We start from the raw sequence: 25,759 nt of genomic DNA, 5'->3' as shown, positions 1-25,759 counted from the left end.
TCATTGCTGTATTATTAGTATTAATATTAAATTTTGTATTTTATCTATTATTATGATTATTATTATTATTATGATTATTATTATTAGTAGTAGAAGAAATAGTATTTAGTACTACTAGTAGTAAGTAGTAATAGTAGCAGCACCGTATGAATTAAAGATTTACTTTTGAAAACAGGTAGTTCAGGTTTGATTTAATGGAACAAGTAAAAAGTAGGCCTGCTGACATGATAATCATTTTATATGCGTTTTCATGTTTTTAGGTATCATTAAAAATAACATTTACTGACTTCCGGTGACGCAAGCAGCAGCATGAAGACTGTGCGCTGTCCATACTTGATTAGTTCTTAACAATAAACCCATAATACTTTGCAAACCTTCTTTTTGAACAAGATGGCATCGTCCCTTCGAGGTAAGGGATCGCAAAAACAGGACTAAACTAAAGACTAAGGAGACGATTTGAGAAAAATTGAAAAGGAAAAAAGAGTTAAGATCTTTGTACAGGAGTTGCTCAAATCTGCTCTTCAACTTTCCCCCAAATTGGACATTGGCGAATTGGATATTGTCATTGAGAGGGCACACAGAGCCCTCTCTGCCAAGCCTAAGGATCCCAAAACTGCCCCGCGCTGTCTGGTTGTTAAATTTTGGGATTATTCGGTCAAGGAAACCATATTACAAAAAGCATGGGAGGATTGTAATGTACAAAGGAGTCTAGATTTACGTTGACCATGACTTCTCACCCGAGTTACAGAAGAAGAGAATGCTTGTGCGTGATCTTGTAAAGCAATTAAAAATTAAGAATATCAGGGCAAATGTATTTTCCCGCGCAGCTAAAAATACTCCTTGATGGCGGTGAGAAAACCTACCCGACGTTGTCAGATGCACCCCACCACTTAAGGATTTGGGCGTGCAGGTGCAAGTGGATGAGAGGGAGAGGTTGGAAACGTAGCTTTCCCGAAACGGATGGAGCACTGCGGCAGCGAGAACCAGAGGCCGTGCAAGTTTTTCCAATGAAGGGATTAAATCTTTCTTCAACACAAATAGTGATCTTTTTTACATTATTTTTCTTTCTTGTCGAGTTCATTTTGATGTCCGACAATATAAGTTAGGATCGAGGAACAGAAAATGTTCGACATTGGACGGGACGTGATGGAATGCGAGTGGAAGACTATCTATGCACGGCTAAAATCGCAAAGGACGACAGCGACACTTTTTTTTTTCCCCACAGAGAATCCGTCACCAACCTCCACGCAGGATACAAAACCAATAACAAAGAATTAAATGTGTGTGCAATTATTGTCGGGCATGGATTGCAAATTACTCAGAAATAACACGACCATTGCTGGACATCATTTATGACAAGCCAATGACGTTGCAGAACAAAATAGTTTGGACTCTTGAGGCTGACAAAACTTTTGAACTTGTCAAGCGTGAAATCATTGATTAAAATGTATTAGCACTAACAAATTACTATGAACCATTTGAGCAAACAGTGACTGCAAAAAATGGTTTCATGACCCCCGTGTTGCTGCAGAAACACGGAGGAAAATGAAACCAGTTGCATACTAGTCACAACAATTGGATCCCGTGGCGAGACCCACGCCAGAGTGTGTTCAAGCAGTCCTCACCGCTGCTCTAACGGTTGAGGCATCTGTGGAGATTATCTTGCTCCACAAATCAACATTGAAAGTGCCGCACGGTCCTTCTTTTGTAATCAAAAAATGACATTTTTGTCCACCACACGACATTCACATTGCACGGCGACCTGATTGTCACAGGGACACATCACACTCATAAGGTGCGGTGCGCTCAGCCTGGCGTCACTTTTTCCCGCACCAGTAGGTCGCATGCCACACGACTGTGCAAGCCGCGTCCAAATTACCACCAAACCGCGACCTGACCTCATGGACACTTTTTTCCCGACTGGAAAGACAGTTTTTTGATGGCCGCAACGGGGTGTTTTTTTTTTTAGAAACCCAAACTGAATTTTTTTTTCAAGGGATACTAAAATCTGTATGTTCAGGACAAGCAGCAGATTTTTCTGCGCTGATCCAGGCTAGTTTTCTAAAAAAACATTTACAATTTGGACTGACCGCCAAAATATATAGATAGATATATGTTGATGTGTTCTGTCGACATTGGGCAAACCGGGGCTTTAAAACCACAACCGGGACTTTAAAACTACAACCGGAAAAGAAGTTGTGCATAAAGCACGTCTAAGTAGCTATTTGTAAATGCGAAGCTCACTTTAAAGGAAATGGCCCAATTACAATTGGAAACCGCCTCGCTGACAATGCAGCGAAGGCTGCAGCCCAAGGTATCTCCATGGTCGACACAACACTGCTAAAAGGGGAAATGAACACACAGCAAATCAACTTGACATTTTGATCTCACGACAGAAAAATGCACCACTTATTGAACGCACATATTGGGACAACAAAGGTGCAAACATTGCTGAGGACAGGGTCAGCAAATTGGCAGGTGGCAAACCCTGGCTGCCTAAATCATTGTTTGAAGGGGCAGCAAGATTGACTCATGGGTGTAGTCATGTGTCAAGAGGAGGAAGTGTGATATGAAATTATTCCCACATACGTGGGGTTACAGACTTTTCAAACAAATTTTTGTTTTGTAGACAATGTGTTATTTGTTTAAAAAACAAAGTATTAGAGATGCAATATTGCTTGATTGTAAGTAATATGTTTTCAAAATGGGTTAAGTTGTTTTCAACAACATATGCTGATGCTAAGACAGTTAGAAAAGCATTGTGTAATCGAATTATCGCAACATTTGGTATTTCAAGAGTGATTCAAAGTGAAAATGACACTCATTTTGTGAATGATGTTGTCACAAAGTGGGACAGTTACTGCAAATTGACTTAAAGCGTCATTGTGCGTACCACCCAAAGTCTGCAGGACTTGTGTAACGCTGTGGAACACTGTGGAACTGTTAAAGCCAGACTTATTAAGACAATGACAGAAATGAAAAGTCAATGGCCTGACTGTGTTTCAATCGTTGCAAAAGCAATGAGGATAGTGCCAGCCGAAGAAAGGACACTATCCCCTTTCGAAATCCTATATGGCCGTCCATATAGACTCCCAGACCTTGACTCATCAGAACCACCAGCGACTGGCACATCGGTCCCAGTCCACACGAAAAAAGATGCATAGACACAATGACTTGCCAGTGTGTTCTGATCCACAGACAGACCACGTCCGTGTGGGAGACCAAGTCTTCCTCAAAGTGTTGAAACGACCTCGTTGGGACAGTGAACGCTGGGACGGCCCTCACCAGATGATTGCAGTGACCCCTAGGGCAGCAAAAGTTGAGGGGCGTGGCGGCTGGATCCACCAGTCGCAGCGCAAGCTTCTCACGTTACCTGCTGATAGGCCTAGCAACGCTAGTCCCTCGGAGTGGAATCTCCACCACATACACTCAGTGTACCGACGAGAGACCACAGTGGGAAAGAGGGTTTTCCGTGGCTAACACACCCCTCTCGGAAAAAAAAAAAAAAATATATATATATATATATATATATATATATATATATATATATATACATATATATATATATATATATATATATATATACATATATATATACATATATATATACATATATATATACATATATATACATATATATATATATATATATATATATTTATATTTATATATATTTATATGGCCTCACAGTGAGAGACAAGGGGTTCAATCCCTGGCCATCCTGTGTGGAGTTTGCATGTTCTCCCCGTGCCTGCGTGGGTTTCCTCCGGGTACTCCGGTTTCCTCCCACATTCCAAAAAAACATGCATGGCCGGTCGATTGAACACTCTAAATTGCCCCTAGGTATGAGTGTGAGCGCGGATGGTTGTTCGTCTCTATGTGCCCAGCAATTGGCTGGCAACCAGTTCAGGGTGTCCCCCGCCTACTGCCCGAAGATAGCTGGGATAGGCTCCAGCACCCCCCGCAACCCTAGTGAGGTAAAGCGGTACAGATGGATGGATACATGTCATGTCATGTCATTATCCACATCGTTTATCCTATACAGGGCAGACATAGACACCGTCACGTATATATATATATATATATATATATATATATATATATATATATATATAGGAGAGAAGGAGGGAGAGGTGCTGCAGTGAAGGTAGTGCCGTAGAGCGAGACAGTGACGCATTTTGAACTTAGCTGACATGGTAGTGTTTAAACTCCATTCATATTTATATATATATATATATATATATATATACATATATATATATGTACACACCCTTATTTTTTCTAAATTACTATTTTTTCACTTTTTTCTGTGTTTTTGGAATTTTTGGGGACTTTTCACTGTTGTACTTTGGAAGGGTTGCAAAATAAACATCACTGTTGCACATATTCTGGCCACGCCATTGATTTTGGAGGAGGTTGAAAAGAAACCCACAACACCAGGCAAAGGGAGAACAGAGAACATTTCAGTTGCGTAAAGTGCAATCAAGCAAAGTAGTGATGAAGATTAGATGCACAACTAATAGAGGTATGATGCTTCAGCCCAAGGATATTGCAAATGCATTTGCCTCTTATTACAATTAATTGTAAAAAGCAGCAAGTTGGTCACATAAGGAGAAAATTAGGAACTTTGTTAATTCAATTAATCTTGATAAATTGACTGAGGGAGTGGAACGGTGGCCAACTGGTTAACACTAAGGCCTTACAGTGCAGAAGTCGTGGGTTCGATTCTGGCTCCGGCCTTCTTGTGTGGATGTTCTCCACGTGCCTGCGTGGGTTTCCTCTGGATACTCTGGTTTCGTCCCACATTCCAACAACATCATAGCAGGTGGATTGGTCTCTCTAAATTGCCCCTGTTTGTTTATATGTGCCCTGCGATTGGCTGACATCCCAGTTCAGGGTGTATCCTGCCTACTGCCCAAAGATAGCTGCGATAGGCTCCAGCACCCCCCGCGACCCTTGTGAGAAGAAGCAGTACAGATAATGGATGGAAGTTGACTGAGGAGGAAGTAGACCAGATAACTTGTCCGATTACAGAAGAAGAAATACAAAAATTTATTTTGAAACTCAAAAACAAAAAAACCCCTGGAGTTGATCGCATCTCGGGAGAATTCTATTAAGTCTATTGAAAAAGAATAAACACTGCTTTTGCATAAGGTGTATGGATATAAGCACAGGCGGTTGCTCTGCCTGCTTAGCATTTCTGCCTTATGTTTTTTCAATAGGGGAACTACCTCGGCCAGGGAATGAAGCAAATATTTATATTTATATTAATAAGGAGGGGAAGAACCCAACCTTGTGTGGGTCATATCGCCCCTTTAGCCTCCTGTGTGTGGTTTTGAAAATACCGACATTGTTGCTGAAAGAATTCAGTGCCATATCCGAAAACTCATGAAACCTGATCAGACGAGCTTTATAGCCGGGAGACATGGGGTAGATAATGTAAGGAGGGTCTTAAATTTCCAATTAATAGCACAGAAAAGGAGTACCCCATCATTGTTTCTGAGCTTAGATGCTGACAAAGCGTTCGATCGGGTTGATTGGAACTTTCTGCTACTAACTGTACAATATATAGGCTTCAATAGTACGTTTATCAAATGCATCCAAATTTTTTATAAAAACCCCAGGTCAAGGGTGTGGGTTAACGGTCCCTGCTCTGATTTTTTTCCCCTGGGATGCGGGACTAGATAGGGTTCAGTACTTTCACCCTCATTGTTTGCTGTCAACATTGAGCCGCTGTCTGAGTTAATTCAGTCCAATCCACTCATACGGGGAATGAGAGACGAAACAGATGCCAGTCATATATTGTTTCTTTTTGTCGATAATATTTTGTTTTTTGTCAGGAGCCCCATAACTTCTCTGCCTGCCCTGTTCAATAGTCTTGATCACTACAGCAAGGTATCGGGAAAAAAAATTAATACAAATAAATCCAAAGCACTAATGCTTGTGGGTAAGTGGCCATTACAATAAGGTAATCTTGTCTCTTTCAGGCAAGCTAAACAGAGATTTAGATATCTGGGTGTAACTCTTACTCCCAACACAACACAGGTGTTTTTGTCAGATTATGAAAAATTGTCCAAGGAAATTAAAATAGGATTTGAATAGATGAGATGTACGTCCGCTGTCTCTCATGAGAAGGGTTGAGTGTATTAGACTGAATGTTCTTCCAAGGTTACTGTTTTGTTTCAAAGTCTCCCTATTTTTATACCCCAGTCTGCATTTAGCGCTCTAGATAATTTAATATCCAAATTTATTTGGGAGAACAAAAGGCCAAGAAGCCGCCTTCAAATCTTGATGGCGCTAAAGTGCAAAGGAGATTGAGACTCCCCAACATTAAACTGTATAATTGGATCATACAGGATTCGGAGTCACTCTGGGTTGCCTTGGAGGAGCTTCATTGCCAGGTAATTGTATCTCGATTGTTCCCTTTTTAAGTCTGCAGTCCCGGAAAAAAATACAAATTGTAAATATATGGGTTAAAAATAGATTGAATGTCTGGAAACAAGTGCAAAAACACCCTCACTTCCATGTCTTGTCATTACATGACACCGATTGTTTGTGAAGGCCCAATCTCAGGACAATAACTATTATGAAGTTGTCAGTTTTGACAACAAAAGTTAAATAGAAATTATTATTTTACCATTTTGCTGTGAAAGTGACATGAAACGTTGTGAAGTAACGGAACACATTCTGACTAATATGAGCATATACTGTGAGTTATTCCTTTTAAATGAAGGAAAAACTAATATATTGCTAATAGATGACACGCCTGTGAAAATATTTGACTGATGTCAGTTGACTTTTTTCTTAGGTTTTATTTGCCTCCTGTTGAAGCGGGTGGACTCGCCAATCATAGTCTCACTGACCTGCAAGATTTCCAGAATCTTCAGCTTTGTGTCCATCACTGTCAGGCCCATCTTGTCGATGCTGTCTTTGGTCATTCGCTGCCCATCAAGCACAAGCCCTGCTCCACGCCCCCCCGCCCCACCAAATAAGGACTGCTTCCTATTGAGGACCATGGTCGTCATCATCTGACCCATGCCATGGATGGAGCGTTTCACATTCTTCCCTTCAATGTGGAAAAACAGTGACAACAGTGTCACTTCCTGCCGTGTTTCAGAATAAAAGCATCAGGAAAATTCATATATATATACATATATATATATGTATATATATATGTATACAACAAACCCCTCAACCTCAATACGGTGACCAGGGGGCGCAAATGCATACCCCAATAAAAGTGTTGTGCTTCACGGAACAAAGAGAAAGTGTGTTGTCTTCTTGCTCAAGTGCATTCATTTTAGAGTGGAGGCTACGATTGGAAACAAGACTGATGTTCTGACTGGCTGGATGTTTGCTGGCAGATCACCTGATCCTTCATCATGGATCAGCACGGTGCCATGGGAAGGGTTGGGCCCACAGTCGATAATGCCCAGCAGTGTTCTGGTGAGTCGCAGTAGCTCAAAGAAGCTGTAGAAGCCGAAATAGATGAGATGACGCGCCAAGCTCACCACCTGCAGAGGGAACATGAAGGAAGTCAGAAGCGGAGGCAAACACTGCAAAGGAAGCGATAGCGGTACCCGAAGTCCCCACGGACCTCGTATGTCAGCTTGTTCTTCTCCTCATTGTGAAAGGGCAGCTCCTCATTCAACACATTGTTGAGATACTCCTCCATGAAGACCATGGTATTGGCGAAGCGGTTCTTCTTGTTGTCTCTGCTGTCATCCATATTGGAATCATAACTAAGGTGGGAACATGACACAATTTGGTGAAATGGGATAAGTGATGTGAAAGTAACTTTCTCAGAGTCTTGCAGTGCAGTGATTCCCAACCAGTGTGCCAGGTCATTAGTGTGCCGTGTGAGCTCTTAAGGAGTGCTGCAAGACATAATAACATTTTACTTAATAGGTCATAAAATTACTTAATTACAAAATCACCATAAAATATAATCTATCCGTGCTCATCTAGCCATGCCACAATTTTATAGTGACAGAAAGACAAATAAATTATCCGCTCCAAGATGACAAAGTATATAATTGACGCGTATCCACATTTTGGCAGATTTGTTTGGTGTTGTGCTGTGAGATTTTTCAAACTTTGGCTCAATAAAGGTTGGGAATTATTGTTATAGAGTAAAAGAGCACAAGTGCAAATACTTATACCTATAATTTTTTATTGGGTCTAGCCAAAATTTTGATATTTTAAAGTCATCAATTACAACAACAACCAAAGAAATGGCTCTGTAGCACCTCCTAGAGTGGAAAAACAAAATCCAATCAGAGTACGTTTGACCTAGGATTACAAAAATCCGATTCATTTTAGATTTGGATTGTACCATATCAAGACCTGGGACAACAACAGGAAAAAAAAGTCTTCAAAATACTGTGGTATTGTGGTACTGTATTGCATTTTATACAGCCTTGCCACACAAAAAAATATATAATATTATCTATATTATTGTTGATATAGCACATTTCACAACAGCTAGTGCTACAACAAAGCACTTTACATACAGTATATCATAAAATAGCAATAATTCAACAGCAAAGAAGTGCAAGCAGTCAGGTTAATTTGATCGTTTTGCACTATCCCCCTTGGGAACCTGGAGAGAGGTCATTCTGACCAGAACACTTTTAGCTAATAAGCTGTCCTAAGACGTGTTTGTTCTGTAAATTGGGTCATTACTATTGCACTACAACTGAGCCCCTTGAAAGAAACTTGTTTCCTCATCACTTCACAAAAGGAAAACTGCAATTTGTTCACCTTGGTTTTTACATTTGGTTTACAAGATTAATACAATATAGTAAAAAAACAAAACAAAGTGGTAAAACAAAATACAAACATATTTACAATGACCAGTGAGTTGTGAGTGAGTGACGTCCGAGTTGTGTGTCCTGCATTTCAGCACTTATTCAGCTCTATCGGCATGGTCAGAACATAGGAAGCCCTCCTGTTATTTTTTCCTGCTATATTTCAGACGTGTATCACTCATAGTCAGAACATTGTACAGTAGCGTGATTGTCCTTGCACTGATGGTTGAGCTGATAGAGCTCTTCATTTAAGTGGAGCTGTATGCAGGATGCAGCCACGGACTGCTCGTCTAAAATCTCTTTTGGGAAAAGCAAAAAAAAAAAAAAAAAAGAAACAAAATTCCGTGAAACTGCATGCCTGCAAAAAATGTTTGGTTTGTGTAGTTGCATCCTTGTTTGAAGGAAAGGGTGTCGTTCGTTAACTGCTGCCTTTTACTTTGGAGCGAGTTTTGTCTTAAAGTCATTCACACAAAGCCATCCACGATTTCCACAAAACATGTTTTATGCTGAGTGTGTGCTTTTATCATGACTGCTATTTGCCGTTTCTCATTTGTTTCCCTCAAACTTATTTTACTTTGACACAGAAGAAGTTCTTCTGCTCTTATGTGTACTTCACTTTGTCCGTCGCTGCAGCAGTGGACAAAGAGAAGAAGAGAAGCAAGGCAAAACAAGCCTGAGGAAAACTAAAAGCGGTCATACATTTTTTCCTGACTTTTTAAATAAACAAACATTTTTTAAGGAAAAGCACATGTGAATGTTGAGACGTGACATTTATGTAAAAAAATAAAGGTCCTGATTTACAAATGCACATTCCAGCATTGATGACAGTTTTGCCATCATCCTCCTGCCCCCCACTGAGTCCACAGAGTCGAAGGAGCAGTCCAGGACAGAGCTGGCCCTCCTCACCACTTTATCCAGCATTTCTTTGTCCCGCCCTGAGATGCCAGGAGACCACTCCATAGAAAATGACAGATACCAACCATTGAGTCATAGAAGTTCCTGAGGAGTATCCCTGAACCCCAAAAATCCTCAGCCTCCTGAGTAGAAAGAATCTGCTCCGACCCTTCCTATAGAGAGCATCTGTGTTGTTGCTCCAGTCCAGTTTATTTTTCAGATAAACACCCAGGTTCTTGTAAGTTGAAACCCTCTCAATGTATGTTCCCTGGATATTCACTGGTGCAGGTTGAGTGTGCCGACGGCTGCAGAAATCCTCCATCCGCTCTTTGGATTCCCCATTAATGTCATCAACTTCCTTCTGTGTGAATTGTATACTGACCTTGACTTTTCTTGAGTCCTTTGTGATATTATCCAGCCGTGTATTATTTAAGTCCATTATCAGTTTGACAAATCCATTGAAGTTTCCTTGTTGTTGATTGAGGAGCGCTGTGAATGGGCTCTTTGTTGTTGCAGTAGTTCTATTCTTCCACAAGCTTTAATTCCGGCTTTAGTTTTGGTGGCATGTTTTGGATGGATTTAGAGAAAACAATGGGGGGAAAAAATGAAGGAAAGTCAACCAAGACCTCCACCGTTAGCTCCCGTTTGCCCCAAGATTGCTGCTTTGCGGGCTTGTTGGCGGGCTCGGTATTGCTGGCTCATTGGCGGGTTTGCTGTCGCTGATTGAGGAGCGCTGTGAATGGGTCTCTTTGTTATTGTTGTAGTTGTATTCGTTCACAAGCTTTAATTCTGGCTTTTGTTTTGGTGGCATGTTTCGGATGGATTTAGAGTGTAAATGGACTGGTTCCGGATGTCGGAATTTCCGTTGTGATAATCGATCAATGTAATATAGTAGTGAAAATTGTAATGCAATGTTTTTTTTCTGGGTGAGAGAATTTCCATTTGACAGAGGTCCGTAGGCGGGAATACTCACTGTATAGCGTTCGACTCACCAGTATCTGTCAAAGTCTCTGTCAGACAGAGGAAATCCAGGTCATTGGAGACGAGTAACTCCCTTAGGATATACATTTTGTTCATCAATGATAGGGCATTTCACAATGCAATACATGTGAGGGCAAGAGGTGTGCATGGCTCTTCCAATCGACAAGATTGGGGATATTCCCTCAAAAGCTGGAGATGGACCCTTTGTCGGAGGAGGCGTGGAGGGCAGTCATGCCTTGGTGGCTCCGGAAGAGGCAACGATTGTTTTCAAGCATGAGTGGACAGGGTCCAAGATGTGCCACGATGGCGTAAATCCATGCGATCAGGAACAAGTAGAGATCGAAGAATGTTTCAATTCCCATTTTAACTTCATCAACTCACCGCTGCGGCGTGCATGAACGCGGAAGAGATCAGCCTGTATGTCTGCAAGAAATGGAGGCAATGTCTTCTCACCACCACGCTCAAAAACACCCAAACTTCCAGCTTATTGTGGAAAATCCAATAAAGATTGCCGATCATAAATCAGCAGGATTTCAGTCAGAATAGCACCAAGCACTTAAAATAGAAAATAAATCCAAAGTAGCAAAAGCATCGCCACACACACTAGTGCACCAGCCACCATCTTTTTCATTATTGAAACATGCAAGATCATATTCTACAGCAAGCCTAAATTAATGAAGACAAAAAAACAAATATAAACGAATGGGAGGTAAGGGAGAAATGGGAAATCCAAGAGTGATGATTTGGCGGAATTTAAGAAATGTAAAAATTTTTGCTCGCATTCACTCTAATGTTTGTATGCACACTGATGTCGGGACTTATGTCAGGTCCGTGGAGAACATACTCAGTGGCGCTATGGCTGAAGCCCTGGGCCTAATTGCGCAGCTTAACTCCCTGCAGGATGGTATGGGAGGAATCAAAGTGAGTGTTGCTGACAGCACGACACTGAAGCAGCATGCGCCAATGGGCCTGGATGAATTTCCAGAACTGGCACTACAGGCACTTTAACTGGCAAGTACACAATAAAAATTGACGCAGACACCAAGGCAGTTGTGCATCCAGTTCGCCGACAACCAGCTGCACTTAGGGAAAAGATTGTCGTTAAATTGGCTGAAATTGAAGAAGATGGCTACATACAAAGGTAGACCAGCCCACGGAATGGGTTAGCTCCATGGTGGTTGTCACACGCAAGGACAAAATAAGGATCTGTATTGACCCTAGTGACCTAAATAAAGTCATCAAGCGGGAACACTACCCAATGCCCACCATCGAGGAAGTGGTTTCGGGCATACCAGAGGCGAAGATCTTCTCAGTCTTGGATGCTAAATCTGGATTCTTCCAGTCAGAGGTAGACGAAGCTTCCTCATTTCTCACAAACTTCAACACTCCAATAGGAAGGTTCAGATGGATGAGACTCCCTTTTGGTGTTAAGTGCACACCCAAAATATTCTAGCGTATCATGGACCAGATGCTGGAAGGTATCAGTGGAGCTGCAGACATCATGGACGACATCCTGATAGCAGCTCCTATAGTGGAAGAACACGATGCCATACTTCGAAGAGTGGTTGACAGAGCCACTGAATACAATCTCAAGCTGAATTTCGACAAGTGTCACGTCCGTCAATCTGTTGTGCCATATGTGGGCTGTCTGATAACTGCTGGTGGTCTTATGCCAGACCCCGCAAAGACAGAAGCAGTGATGCGCATGCAGGCTCCGACAGATAAGGATGGCGTCCGCCGTTTTTTTGGGTTTGTGACGTACTTGTCAAAATTCATACCCAACTTGAGCGTGGAAGATGCTCCATTGCGGCAGCTCCTGAAGGGTGACGCTGCATTTGCAACCAGCGCAACAGCAATCATTTGAGCGGCTCAAACAGCTGTGCACGCATCCGCCAGCGCTCAAGTATTATGACTCAGCCAGGCCGGTGGAAATAAACTGCGATGCAAGCAGTGTTGGGCTTGGTGCTGTGTTGCTGCAGGATGACCGTCCTGTTGCCTTCTCGTCAAGGTTGCTGACAGACTCAGAGACCCGTTATGCATAAATAGAGAAGGAGATGCTTTCTATTTTACACACATGCGTCAAGTTTCACCACTACATTTTTGGGAAACATGTCACAATATATAATGACCACAAGCCTCTTGAGGACATTTATAAGAAGGGAGAGAGAGTGCGGGAGATTGAACAGGCAAGACGCCTTCTTCACCTCCTGACTTCTCCTCCCATCCGCGAATGGTAAAAGACAAAACTTTCCCTGGTTATTTCTCTGGTTCTCTGCATTTAATTCAGTCTAATGAGTTTATTGGTGCCGAAACCCGGGAGCCACACCCGGACGGACGCTCGTCGCTGGATATTTCGGGGGCCAACGAATCTGACGTCAGCGCTTCACCAATTGAAAGCGGGCCTCCGAGCTCCTGCTGCGGCCGTCTGCCCGGATGTCGGTTCCCTGTCGGACCCAGAGGAAGCCAGGTATTGTTTTTCAAATTATTTTGACCACCATTTTAAAATATTAAAATAATTGGAAGGGGAGTGAAAGAGGTGAGTAAGACAGCGCGCGCCGGCCGTTTTGCAGTAGTTCGGTCGAAGAGAAAAGAAACTGGATCGTGCTAGTCTAAGGCGTTATATAAAAATAATTAGGCCATAACTCATTGCGCTGAAGGAAAGCTGGACTTCTCGGGAGGCTGGATCTCCCCTACGGAGAGCACGATAGTGTCAATTAACGGTTTTGCGGTCCATATAAAACCTGATCGCGTTATTCAAGGAGTTACAAATAGTATTAGGCCGTAGCTCGTTTAGAAACAGGGTTAAACATCTCAACTGAACATTACGGATAACGCGGTAGTGTAAAAGAACGTCCTGCGGTACGTCTAAACCCGATCGTGTTGTTTAGGGAGTTACAAAAAGAAGAAATTAGGTCGTAACTCGTTCAAACCGACATCAGTAATAGAGAAATAATCGCACTTGGAGAAGGTCTTACTCACAATTTCACATTGAAATTTAGGGAATAATAAGGCATTATTTTCGGTGGTTTTTATTTGAATTTTTTGGCAAGCAGACTGCTCATTTTGAGGTGTGTACGTGCATGTGTGTGTGTGTAGTAGTAACAAACGTCATACAATCAAAGATGGATCAAAAGTTGGAAAAAGAGTAGAAAGCAAATTCGGATGTGAAGTTTATGAACGAGTACTGACTCGGATTGTGGCCAGTTTCTGGAGAGTGAAGAAATGTGGCTGAGCCAAGCCTGAAGGATCAGGTTTCAAAGCAGTGAGAAAAGAATTTGCAGAGAAGCTGAAGAAAAAAAAACAAAAAAAAACCCACACACAACATCAGACGTGGAATGATCATTTTGCTTGTGGATGTTTGCAAAAAACTGTATGCAAAATGAATGAATGGTGTGATTGGGGATTACAAATACCATTTGGTATTTTATCCCGTGTAATGCAGTAAGGGTAATAAACAGGACCAGTATTGAGAATGACAAAGAAAGTTGTTGAAGAAGGTAAAGAAGGGGGGGGGGGTTGCAACTGCCCCTGTATCCTGACATACCCCCACCCCCACATTATCAAGTAATGCCACATAGAATGACAATTAGATCAGACAGAACTGCACCGATAAGACAAAAACCCCCAAAAAAGATAGATGAACTAAAAAAGCGCTCACCTCAATGTGCTGCGTGTATAAGTGACAGTGTGCATTTGTGGCAGAGGCTGCACTGGCCCTACAGGGCTGCACATACATAATTATGAGAGATATTAGTTGAATTAAAGGACTTATTATTGGCCAAAGTTAACATGGATTGTGTTGCTGTTATTACTAACATGTTATTGTTGTTTGTAGTTGTTCAGTGTTGAGAACTGTGTGTGTCGTTTTGTGGGCCCGTGTATATGTCTGTGTGTCTGTCTGTGTGTCTAAATGTCAGGGAGAGTGATAAAAGTGGTTGGAAATATGCTAAAAGGATTGATGAAGTAGAGACAAAATGGAATCAATGATTAGTAACCAACAAAAGGCTACTTATGAGTGACGAGATCTTATTGAGAAAGATAATTCCCAAATTTACAAAAGAAATTAATAAAGGAGAAGATTTGAGGAGATACCTTTATTCAAATTTGAAATAAAATAAAATAACTCATACAACGAGATAGGCTTAAAGAAAAAGAGAGAAAAATAGCCTGAAGTGCGTTTTCTGAAAAGATTGAACCCAGATACCTAAGACTGGTTTAGAAAGCTGAGCAAAGATAAGGGTAGAAAGAAAGAGACTCCAATAAAGATAAGAAAAACCAGAGGAGCAAACAGGCGACATACATCAGGCTGTTGGCATTGAGGTAAAGAAGGCCATATAGCAAGAAATTGCCTTGAGAAGAAGCAACTTGCAGCATGACCAGGATAGCAAGCATCTAAATAAGATTAGAGGTTGATTAAAGAACAGATGAGTTTCTAGATGAAAAGGTCTTCCTAAATTTACAAAAGATATTGGCTTTTGATTAAATGATTGAGTTGAAATAACTGAATTGGTAAATGATAATAATAATAATAATATTCCCTTTATTAGTCCCACAATGGGGAAATTCGAGATTCGAACCCAGGCCTCCTGGGGAGACTGGGTCCTGAACGCAGCGCCTTAGACCACTCAGCCATCCTGGCCACTGACTCACCAATGACCTTTTTTATGTGACACTGGTGCATGTAGGATTGCTTATAATAAATCAATTCCAAATGATAGGGCAAGGTAAAAATTAATAGAGTAACAGATTAATTTACAGAAAAAGCTTAGTGATGAGACAATTTATACTTACATGATTCAACAGACAAGATATATCATTTTGATGATGGTTTTTACTTAATTGTATACTTGCGTCTCCTTCAGAAAGGGAGAAGTAGGGGTTATGAAATCTTAACAATTGGATGAAGCTTTTGAAAGTAAACATGAGGAATTTTTGCAAAAACATAGGTGTTTCCTGATTTTGAAAATTTTGATTCGAGACATTGGTAGTTTTGAGTGGTTTTGGAAAAGCTACAGTGAACATAATTTTTAAGGGATCATGAGACCAAAAAGGAGATTGTATCGACAAAGCATCTTAACGCACTACCAAATTATTAAAAGCCATTTGGGCAAACAGTGACTGCAAAAAATGGCTTCATGGACTTGTGTTGCTGCAGAAACACAGGAAAGTGAATCCATTTGCGTATTAGTCACAACAATTTGGATTTCGTGGCAGAGAACCACTTAAGAGTGTGATCAAGAGCATTCACTGCTGCTTTAAGGAATGAAAAAATGACATTCCATCACACGACATTCACATTGCACGGCGACTTTGCACAGGGACATTACATTAATAAGGTGCGATGCATTTCAGCCCAGCGTCATTCTTTTTCCACGCACCATTTAGAAGGCGCCACACGACTGGAGCCGTCCAAATTTTCACCAACCCCCGACTTGACCTTTTCCTCCCGACTGGAGGAACTCAAGATTTGTAACACAGACCAGGTGCGCTTTCAGACTGATAAGAAGTAAAAGTGTTTGAGAACCAAGGTTGCAGGAAGAAATCACACTGACTTGTATGCGATGGGAGTATTAGTAGTGTGATACCAACAGATAACTTGTAAAAGAGAAATTGTTAGGATAAGCAGGAAGAGCGTAGGCGGTTGTGAGCTAATTAAAATTTGGGGTTTCCCATCCTGTATGGCTACAATGTGGACTGACAGTCAAGATAAATGTTCATGTGTTCTGTCGACATTGGGCAAACGGGCGCGTTAAAAATCACAAAAGATAAAAGAAAAGTTGTGCATGAAGCACGTCTAAATAAGTATTTGTAAATGCAAAATTCTCTGAACAGAAAATGACACAATTACAATTGAATACTGCCTCGCTGACAATGCGGCAAGGCAGGGCCCAAGACATGACCCCAAGGTCGGCACAGCACAAGAGGGGTAATGAACACACACACACACAGTAAATCAACTTGACAAGTTGATCTCAAGCCAGGGAAAAAGGCACCACTAATTGAACGCACACATTGGGAGAACAAAGGTGCAAACATTGCTGAGGACAGGATCAGCAAATTGGCAGATGGCAAATCCTGGCTGCCTAATTCATTGATTAGAGGAATAAGATGATTGACACACAAGCAGATAGTTGTGTGTCAACAGAGGGGAAGTATGATATGAAATTGTTCCCACATACAGACTTTTCAACAAAAACATTTTTTTTGGACAGTGTTATTTGTTTGGGTTGCAATATTGTTTGGCTATGATTGATATGTTTTCAAAATGGATTAAGTTGTTTCCATCAACACATGCTTATGTTAAAACAATTGGAAAAAGTGTTGTGTAATCAAATTATCCTGACATTTGGAATTTCAAGAAGTGATTTGAAGTGAAAATGATGCATTTTGTGAATGATGTAACAAGTGGGACAGTTGTTACAAAATTGACTCAAAGCGTCACTGTGCGTACAGTCTACATGACTTGTGGAACGCACTAATGGAACTGTTAAGGCCAGACTTATCAAGACAAAGAAAAAAAAAAAAAAGACAATGGCCAGACTGTGTTTCAATCACAGCAATGAGGACAATGCCAGCCGAAGGAAGGACACTATCCCCTATCAACTCTCAGGTTCATCAGAACCACCAACGAAAAACATGTTTGACCGAAAAAGATGCAAAGAGACAATTGCTGGTCAAGTGTGTTCTGATCCACAGAAACCATGTCCGTGTGGGAGACCAACTCTTCTTCAAGGTGCTGAAACGACTTCGTTGGGATAAGTGAATGCTGAGATGGCCCTCGGCAGATGATGGCAGTGACCCCGACGCAGCAAAGGTCGCGGGGCGTGGCAGCTGGATCCACCAGTTGCAGTACAAGCTTCACCGGTTTCCAGCTAAAGGCCTAGCAACGCAAATCCCTCGAACAGGAGCCCACCTGGGTCACAATCTCGGACCACACGCACATCAGAACCACACAACCAGCCACAGATACGAGTGTTGAAGCCACAGAATAAAAAGATTAGATAAAGTTTGGAAATTAATGACGTATATAAAGAAGTTTTAGCCTTGATTGAAGAACATAATTGCATTTAAAGTTTTAATAAAAATGAAACAATTATTGATGTTATGACCATTATGAAGAATTTGGAAGACACAATATATCGAGATAATTATGGTTTTCATTTTTGTTATGTGTAGACTGTTCATGTTGCATTATTTTTATGACAAAAATGATGATTAACTGCATGTTTGTTGCCCAAAAGTAACATTACAATCTGATTGATGTTGAGTATGACAAACTCGAACTGGACAATGACGAACTCGAACTGGACACTGAAACGTAAAAGCAATATGGACTTGTCGCCCAAGCCCCACACGTGCACACACATACACCACACACGAAGATCCGGGAGGTAAAGACGGCTGTCTCCTCCTCCAACGAGGCAAGGGGCCTTCATCAAGTCACCCCAGGGACAAGCTCTGCGTGGAGACAGTTTTGTTATTTTTCACTAGGCACATTGAAATGTATTTTTATATGTTTTATTCCCTGATGGTCATCAAATGATGAAGATCTCGTTCCACGCCGGAAGGGAGGAGGGGAATTTTGTCCCTACTGAGGGTTTTTCGCCCCTCCACGGATGACCACACTGTTGTAGGACTTCATTATGATGATTCATCTTAAAGCCGTAAGGACATGATTTAAACCCACAAACAGGGGGAAAATGTGAGAATATGTAAATAGTTTGTGTATTTTTAATCATGTTTTTATACACTATTTGTATCAGTAATAATTGCACACACACACACAGACACGCACATTATTGCTTCAGCACACACGCACACAACTGGCACACCCACACGCTTGTTTAAGTTTCAATTTCCATAAGTTTCGTTTTCCTCTGAATAAAAGATCAAGCGGGTGGTCGGAGAAGTTCGAGGGAGTGCGCGAGATTGAACTGGCAAGACGCCTACTTCACCTCCTGACTTCTTCTCCCATCCGCGAATGGTCAAAAAAGAAAACTTTCCCTGGTTATTTCTCTGGTTCTCTGCATTTAATTCAGTCTAATGAAGGCGTCAGGACCTTTTAAACCTGACAGAAACTGCTGCTGTCCACCCCCATGCACATCTAGAGAATGCGTCTGCGTCTGCAGTGGTATGACATTACAGTCAGGTACAGAAGAGGGAAGGAATATGGAGCTGCCTGACACTTTGTCCAGGGCACAACTCCGTGACAGCACGCCTGAAGCAAGTGGCCTTGACAATGTCTCCATGCTCAACTTTGTCTCTGAGAGTGAGCAGAAATATACAGAGTTGCAAGAACGCACAAAAGAGGAGTTGTCTCAAGCAGACAATCCCCAAGCGATGGCCCAAACAGAAGGGCGGCGCCCATTTCAGTGCAACCATACAGGGACTCAAGAAGCCAACTTGCTGTGTTGGACGGGATAGTGTATAAAGGGCTTCCGCAGAGCTCATACATCACACTCATCTTGGTGTGCTAAAGAGCAAATAATGAGCTAGTGAGGACCTGTACTGGCCAGGCATGAATGCCGAAATTGAAGACAATATCCGGAATTGCTCTAAGTGTGCCGAAATTCAAAAAAGGCTTCAGAGAGAGACACTCATGCCGACAGAGACGCCAGAATTACCATTTGAACATGTGGCCTTTGGCATATTTGAATTTGAAGGCAAACTACATTATACAAGTGGACTACTACTAAAAGCATATTGAAGTAGACGAACTAAAAGACCAGCCTAGCAGGACCACCAATGAGGCCTTGAAGGCCCAGTTTGCCAGACATGGAATCTGTTGCACCCTTCGTACAGACAACGGGGCATAATACTCTTCGGAGGAATTTAACCAGTTCTGTGAGGCTAGGCATACAACACAAACGTCATCACCTCACACACCACACTCCAATGGGGAAGCGGAGCGGGCAGTGCAAACAGTCAAGACGCTCAGGAATAATGCAACAGACAAGCACCTGGCACTGCTGGACTACAGAATCACTCCACTTGAGTCAGTAGGCCTGTCACCAGCCTTGCAACAAGCTGACAATGGCGCGTGCGCTGCTTGAACCTATGGTTTATGATGCCCTCAAGGTTAAGCGCTTGCGTGACAGTTCCAAGTCCACCCAGAAGTTCTATTATGACCGCAAGAAAGCAGGCAATACTCATCGCACACTGCAGCCCGGGGATGAGGTGCGTATGGCACCATACCCAGGCAATCCCAGATGGTCTCCTGGTGTTGTACTCCATTCCCGCAGTGCTCCGAGATCCTATGTGGTAGAGAGTGGGGGCAAGAAGTTCCACCGCACCAGCCAACACCTTCGCACCAGCACTCCGATTGCTAACCGGTCTCGCGGTGTGACCGGTAGCGAGTCCTGGTCTGAAGTCCCTGAACTGACACCCCCTGCTATGGCAGGCCCACCAGAACTTCATCCCTCGTCGCTGAGAGAACCGCCAGAATCAACACAACTCCCCTCAGGTGAACTGTATACCACCCGACGGGGTCGAGTAGTGAAACCTCCTGATAGACTGAATTTGTAGTTCTCATGAAGTTCCAGAAGTAGTGTCACCATCAGGGAGGGAACAGGCATGATAAAGATGCCAGACGGAAGTGATGTGCTGGTAACCTCTCCTTCCCAGTTAGCAATGTTAGTCATTTTATTTTGTTGTAAGATTTACAAAGTTTGCAAGCAAATTGAAGATATTGTTGTTAGTAGCGGTATTGTTGTTGATCAACAGTTCATTCTGAAAGAATGTTGTGTGTGGTATGACGCTGAAGAGGGGAGATGTAATGTATTGTGAGATATGTTCACTGTCCGTGATTGTTTGTGTCCTTCTCGCTTACCGTACTGAGCGGCAGCACGGAAGTGCATAATAAAGACAGACAGCGCTACAGCCTTGACTGACATACTGCTTGGCTCTTGTCATTAATACTCCTTAATACGTATTTTACAAATACGTAAAACACTTTGAAAACTTGGAAAAATTTCATGGTTAATGATTAACAAAAGACTTGTTCAATCAATCGATAACCGTTTTGGTAGGTTGGAAGTTATCATAACATAAATTTGTTGTGGGGATTTTAGCTCGACGAGACCATCGTAGCTGTGTGTGTCATGGTCCGTTTTGTCCTGTCATGTTTATGTTTTGTTTTTGTCCAGCTGGAGTGGGGGTTTTACTTTCCAGCGCTTTGTTCCAGGTCATGTTGTCATGGCTGGAGAGACGCGCCCACCAACCACGCACCTGTCACTCGTCACGTTCTTGATTATGGGAATATTTACGCACTCCATGCCGACAACTCAGTGTCAGAATATTCTTCTTGCTCATGAGCCCAAGCTGTGAATTACTAGACGTCTCGTTTTAGCTCTCCGTGATTTATGTCCTTACTTGTTCGTAAGGGATTTCTTTGTTTATTGATTTTCTCGTTTGTGCGCTTTCGTGAATTGGTTTTCCTTGTCCTTCAGCGGTAAGCGATTTTCGTTTCGTTTTTTGTTCCTTGCCTTTTGCAAGCGTTTTTCGTTCCCGTCGTTATTTTCCTGGTGTGTTTTCCGCCAACGTCTTTTGTTGCACTTTGTCGGTCTCGCGTATGAATTCTATTTTTGTAAAATAAATATCTTTGTTAAATTCATTTTCTGTGTCTGCGCTTTTAGAGTCCTGACCTTTTTCCAGAGATTCTGGAAAAGCATAACAGTGTGGAGATGATGTATAATTTTGTTGGTTTGATTTATGTGGACAAATATTCATTCTTTTTGTGGCCTGTTGTACAGGTCAGGTTTTTTTTTTTTTTGCTGACTATCCGTCCCGCTAGAAGTTTGGATTGAGGAGGACTTCGTGTGTGCGTGAGGGAGCTGCGCACAAGATGGCGAGCCAGACCCTCGAACTTTGTTTCTAAAGACCAACTTCCTCTTTATCGTGCTGCTGGAGCATTCACTGCACAAGGATTCAGAACTGATTGGTGAACCTCCTGCCAGAGTGGTAGCAGTGTTGGAACATACTGAACGCTGAACGCACGTGTTGGAACGTATTCAACTCTGAATAGTGTGACATATTTGCATTTTGATATCATTATTGACACTGTTGTGATTCAGACAAATGCTTTATTGTATTTTGGGTTTTCACTGATATAATTAATTTCCTCATTTGAAACAAGAGAAAAACAAAGAGTAAATTCAGGAAGATAATTGAACTTAATCAAATTAAACTTCGATTTGGATATTTAAAGACCGGTCTAACATAACTAAACTATCTAAATTTAGTAAATCATCTAACTAGGGTGAGTTATAAATAAATAATTCTAAATAAATTGCCTCTGATTTGGAAACGAGTCAAGATGAGAGTAAAATACCGTATTTACACGGACAAAAGACGCGCCATATCAAAGGGTGCAGCTTCAGTTGTGGGTGTTATTACTGTATTTAACAAATACACTGAGGCGCATGCTCGCTCGCTCTATGATTCCATCCTTTAAAATTCAAATTTTTGCGGAGATTTGCACAAAAAAAACATATCAAATCATATATCACCATTAATTATCTTAAGACATTTGTATTAACTGTTCACTTGGCTTTTTATTGTTCCTTTCTTTGATTCTGGAGTGTGACTGTCGCTCTGTGATATCTAACAGGGAACTCAAGTCACTATTTTATTTTCTGTCATTTGGGTAAGAAAATATTAAATCATACATGAACATTATCATACGACATTAGTATTCATTTATCAATTGTCTTTTTATTGTTCCTTTCTTTGAATCTGGAGTGTGAATATCACTCTGGCCTATCAGACAGGAATTCTGGTCACCATTTAACAGCCTATGATTCCATTCAGGAAAGTATTTTTTCTGAAATTTGGATATAAGACAAAAAATAATAAAATAAATCATATATCTTTTTCTGTCATGTGCATGGTATGAAAAAAATGCATTCTCCGAAGTGTAGTCGGAGCCATGAAATATAGTGAAAAAAAAACTCATTCTAAAAGTGTTTTTTTTTTTAAAGTAATTGCTCAGAAAAAAGACAAAATTGGTGTAAAGAGATATGTCCAGGGAGTGTGTGCAAAACAATGTGTTTATAGCTCATTGTATTCCCGGCCCCATCCTACATCCTGCATGGATTTAAACACTCACACACCTTCAGGTCCACTGAAGGATTGTATTATGATTACTGGCATTATTTTAAACACATACGGGACAGAATGTCGATTATTAAAGTTAGCAGGTTCATATTTACTGAATATTTTAAACATTGATGAAACAAGAAGCATTTATCAAATGAAACTAGAAGCATTGGTCACAAGAATGACTGGGATTGTTGGCCTGATGTTTACTGATTTATTATATTATTCTCATATGCTAAATTTATAATACTTAGTTTAAATGCGTGAACTTTATTGAAATTCTCAGTAGTGAGAACAGATTTGCACACATAGCATTTCCATGTGCTGCCCTCACATTCACAGCACTTCATGGACTAATACGACGAAGCACATTCTCCACATTGGCTGTAGAGATGCAAATTGGGCACTGGAAGACTCACACGGACGCTATCGCAAAAAACGCATTCCGAAAGACATAACAATTAGAGATCGGAGCACACGCACATACATACTTGCACATACACAGACACATACACATACACCTGCACATTCACAGGCACATACACGTATACCTGCATACACATGCACACCGACAAGATTACAGAGGAATGCCAGCGGGGAGAGAGACTGAGAGACTGCCCGCCGAAGAAGGCCAGCCTTGGCGTGCCAGTCTTGCGGACAAGATGGGAATCAACTATCCAGACGATGACTAACCTGGGGAGGACGTTCCCTTGGACGTGGACCCGTGCCGTGGGAGGGAGCGAGGACGACCGATTCAACCTACATTACCCTTGACATAAAAAACTCCTATAAAAACTGGAGCTGGGCTGAAAGATGGCGCGCATTTTTCGACTGTGCTCGCCCGAGTGCAGTTTCTCGTGAGATTAAGAAAAAGCCGCCCAGATATCTGTCTTTGTACCATTTCCTGAACTCCAGAAATTGAAGAAACTAAATATTGGAACTCGAATCAGTTGTTGAGTCTTTATTTGACCCTTTTCATCTTGAGTACAAAAAAACGAACACGCATTGGAGTAAATTTGGCTTTTAAAGGTTGATTTACTAACTACTTCTTATTTCCACGGTGACTCAACTCCAACACCCCACTTGGCTGAAATAAATAAAAAAATGTTACCAGAGCATGTTAGATATGGTTTTAGAATGAGCATGCCCAAGATGGAACATAAAAAAAAAAAAGTGAACTATGCAGCTCCGTCTAGGTCAGGGCTGTCAAACTCATTTTTGTGGACGGGCCACATCATAGTTGTGGTTTCCCTCAGAGGGCCGGTATGACTGTGAACCCATATAAATTGAGTGGAAAGCCAGTTTTGAAATCAGAAGCTAGTAAGTAATTGTTCAACAATTTTTCAATTTATTTTAAAAGGGGAGGATTGGTAACAAATAAATGGCAATATCTCATATCTCAGTGTTGTTAAAAGTGAAGAAAATATGCTAAAAACAGAAAATTGATGCAGATGATTTGCCCTTTGCGGGCCACATAAAATGAGGTTGTGGGCCAGATCTGGCCCCCGGGCCTTGAGTTTGACACATGTGGTCTAGGTGGAAGTGTGATGATGCCCAAGTCCACACACACACTCACACACCCACCTACCCCCACACACACACGCACACACACACACACACACCCCCCAACGCGCATGTGTGCGTACGCACACACACACCCACACACACACGCGCACACCCCCCCCCCACACACACACACACCCGCACGCCCGCGCGCATGCATACAAGTGTTAAGTTTTTAGTTCAAACAGTTTGGTCAAACTTGAAAATGATACATTCTGCAGTTGTAATTGCAAATAAATGTCACCATCAAAACCCCTTTCTTAGTGTTGGTTATGTTGTTGTAAAGAAAGAAAGCACTGTTTGGATGTTACACATATATATATAAAAAAAAAGCAAAAAATATAAGCGTCAGAGTCAAAGTTCAACTTGAAATGAATCTTTTCACGAACAGCTAATTTTCCGTGGTTGACAAAATGAAAAGATGAAACATTTTCTAATGCTTCTTACTAAAAAATGGAGAAAGGTATAAATATTTGTTTGAATGAAAGAAGACAATCAAATCTTTCTTTTGCTGGGTTCCATGTTCCGATAGCGAAACAACACAATATTCTGGGGACCTTGAAAGATCAGTGAAAATTATTAAAAACTGCTGGCAAGGTGGTGGTAACCGCTCAGAAAATGTCTTGCAGTCAATGAGTAAAGAGCATACCTGAAATAGTGACTAAAATAGATATCAAATTTTAAATGGGAAATTGAACTACAAATGTAAATCCAGTAAAACGTGAAATCATGACATAAAGAAACAAGCCCCATCAACCAGACCCTCCACAAACAAGACTCCTTACTCCTTGATAGTGATGGAGGTGGGGATCTCGGTCCAAAGTCGGGCAAACTTGACAGGCGTGACCAATTCCTGTGGGTCTCGGTCCACGTGAGCATGCAGCATCAGGCGACAGAATGACGCCCGCAGATCGAAGGGCAGCGTCTCATCAATCATGCACAGGAAGATGAGCTCCACATCCAGCTGCTTGGAGATTTCATCAATGGCCAGATATTGGCGGTCCAAACACATTCTGGCAAAAAGCTTCAGCTGGTACCTGAGTAGATGACATGCCACACTTTAACAATGATAATGTCAATCTTCATGCCACAATCCATATGTAGTAAAATGAAGAAGTATTAAGGCCAAAGGGAAAGAAAAAATTGCATTGCGCTACATTCTCAGCGGTGGGCTGTCAAGAAATCAAGATCATATTCTTCACATTTATATAATATTTTATCCTAGTGTTGTATTTTTAGTGAGAGTTTTTATTCAATCAGAATTCAGGCAGCTTGCGTTGCCAAGCAGATTTCACAATACCAGTAGCACGCATCATTTGTCCTAAGCCTTCAGACACAATAGTGCGGGCATCTGTTCTGTCAAAAACTGTGGGCTTTCAGAGTTCAGTTGAGATAGTCAATCAGTTCACAAATTG

General features: G+C 41.6%; 1 protein-coding gene across 4 annotated transcripts in view; it reads right to left on the bottom strand.

The window, feature by feature from the left end:
* Positions 1–25,759, bottom strand: part of itpr3 (inositol 1,4,5-trisphosphate receptor, type 3) — a 340,721-nt gene that overhangs the window by 157,824 nt on the left and 157,138 nt on the right. For all 4 annotated transcript variants that reach the window (XM_088289554.1, XM_088289555.1, XM_088289556.1 and 1 more), the window contains exons 20-23: positions 25,130–25,381; positions 7,598–7,742; positions 7,370–7,514; positions 6,864–7,066 (exon numbers count right to left, since the gene is read on the bottom strand). In XM_088289554.1, the coding sequence (XP_088145680.1) occupies positions 6,864–7,066; positions 7,370–7,514; positions 7,598–7,742; positions 25,130–25,381 (745 nt within the window). The remainder of the gene's footprint in view (positions 1–6,863; positions 7,067–7,369; positions 7,515–7,597; positions 7,743–25,129; positions 25,382–25,759) is intronic.

Source organism: Idiotropiscis lumnitzeri, chromosome 3 (genome assembly GCF_059441095.1).
Source record: "Idiotropiscis lumnitzeri isolate Australia: NSW breed Sydney's pygmy pipehorse chromosome 3, RoL_Ilum_1.0, whole genome shotgun sequence".
NCBI classification, from domain to species: Eukaryota; Metazoa; Chordata; class Actinopteri; order Syngnathiformes; family Syngnathidae; genus Idiotropiscis; species Idiotropiscis lumnitzeri.
Note: the sequence above shows the minus strand (reverse complement) of the source record. Positions and strands in the feature narration are given on the sequence as shown.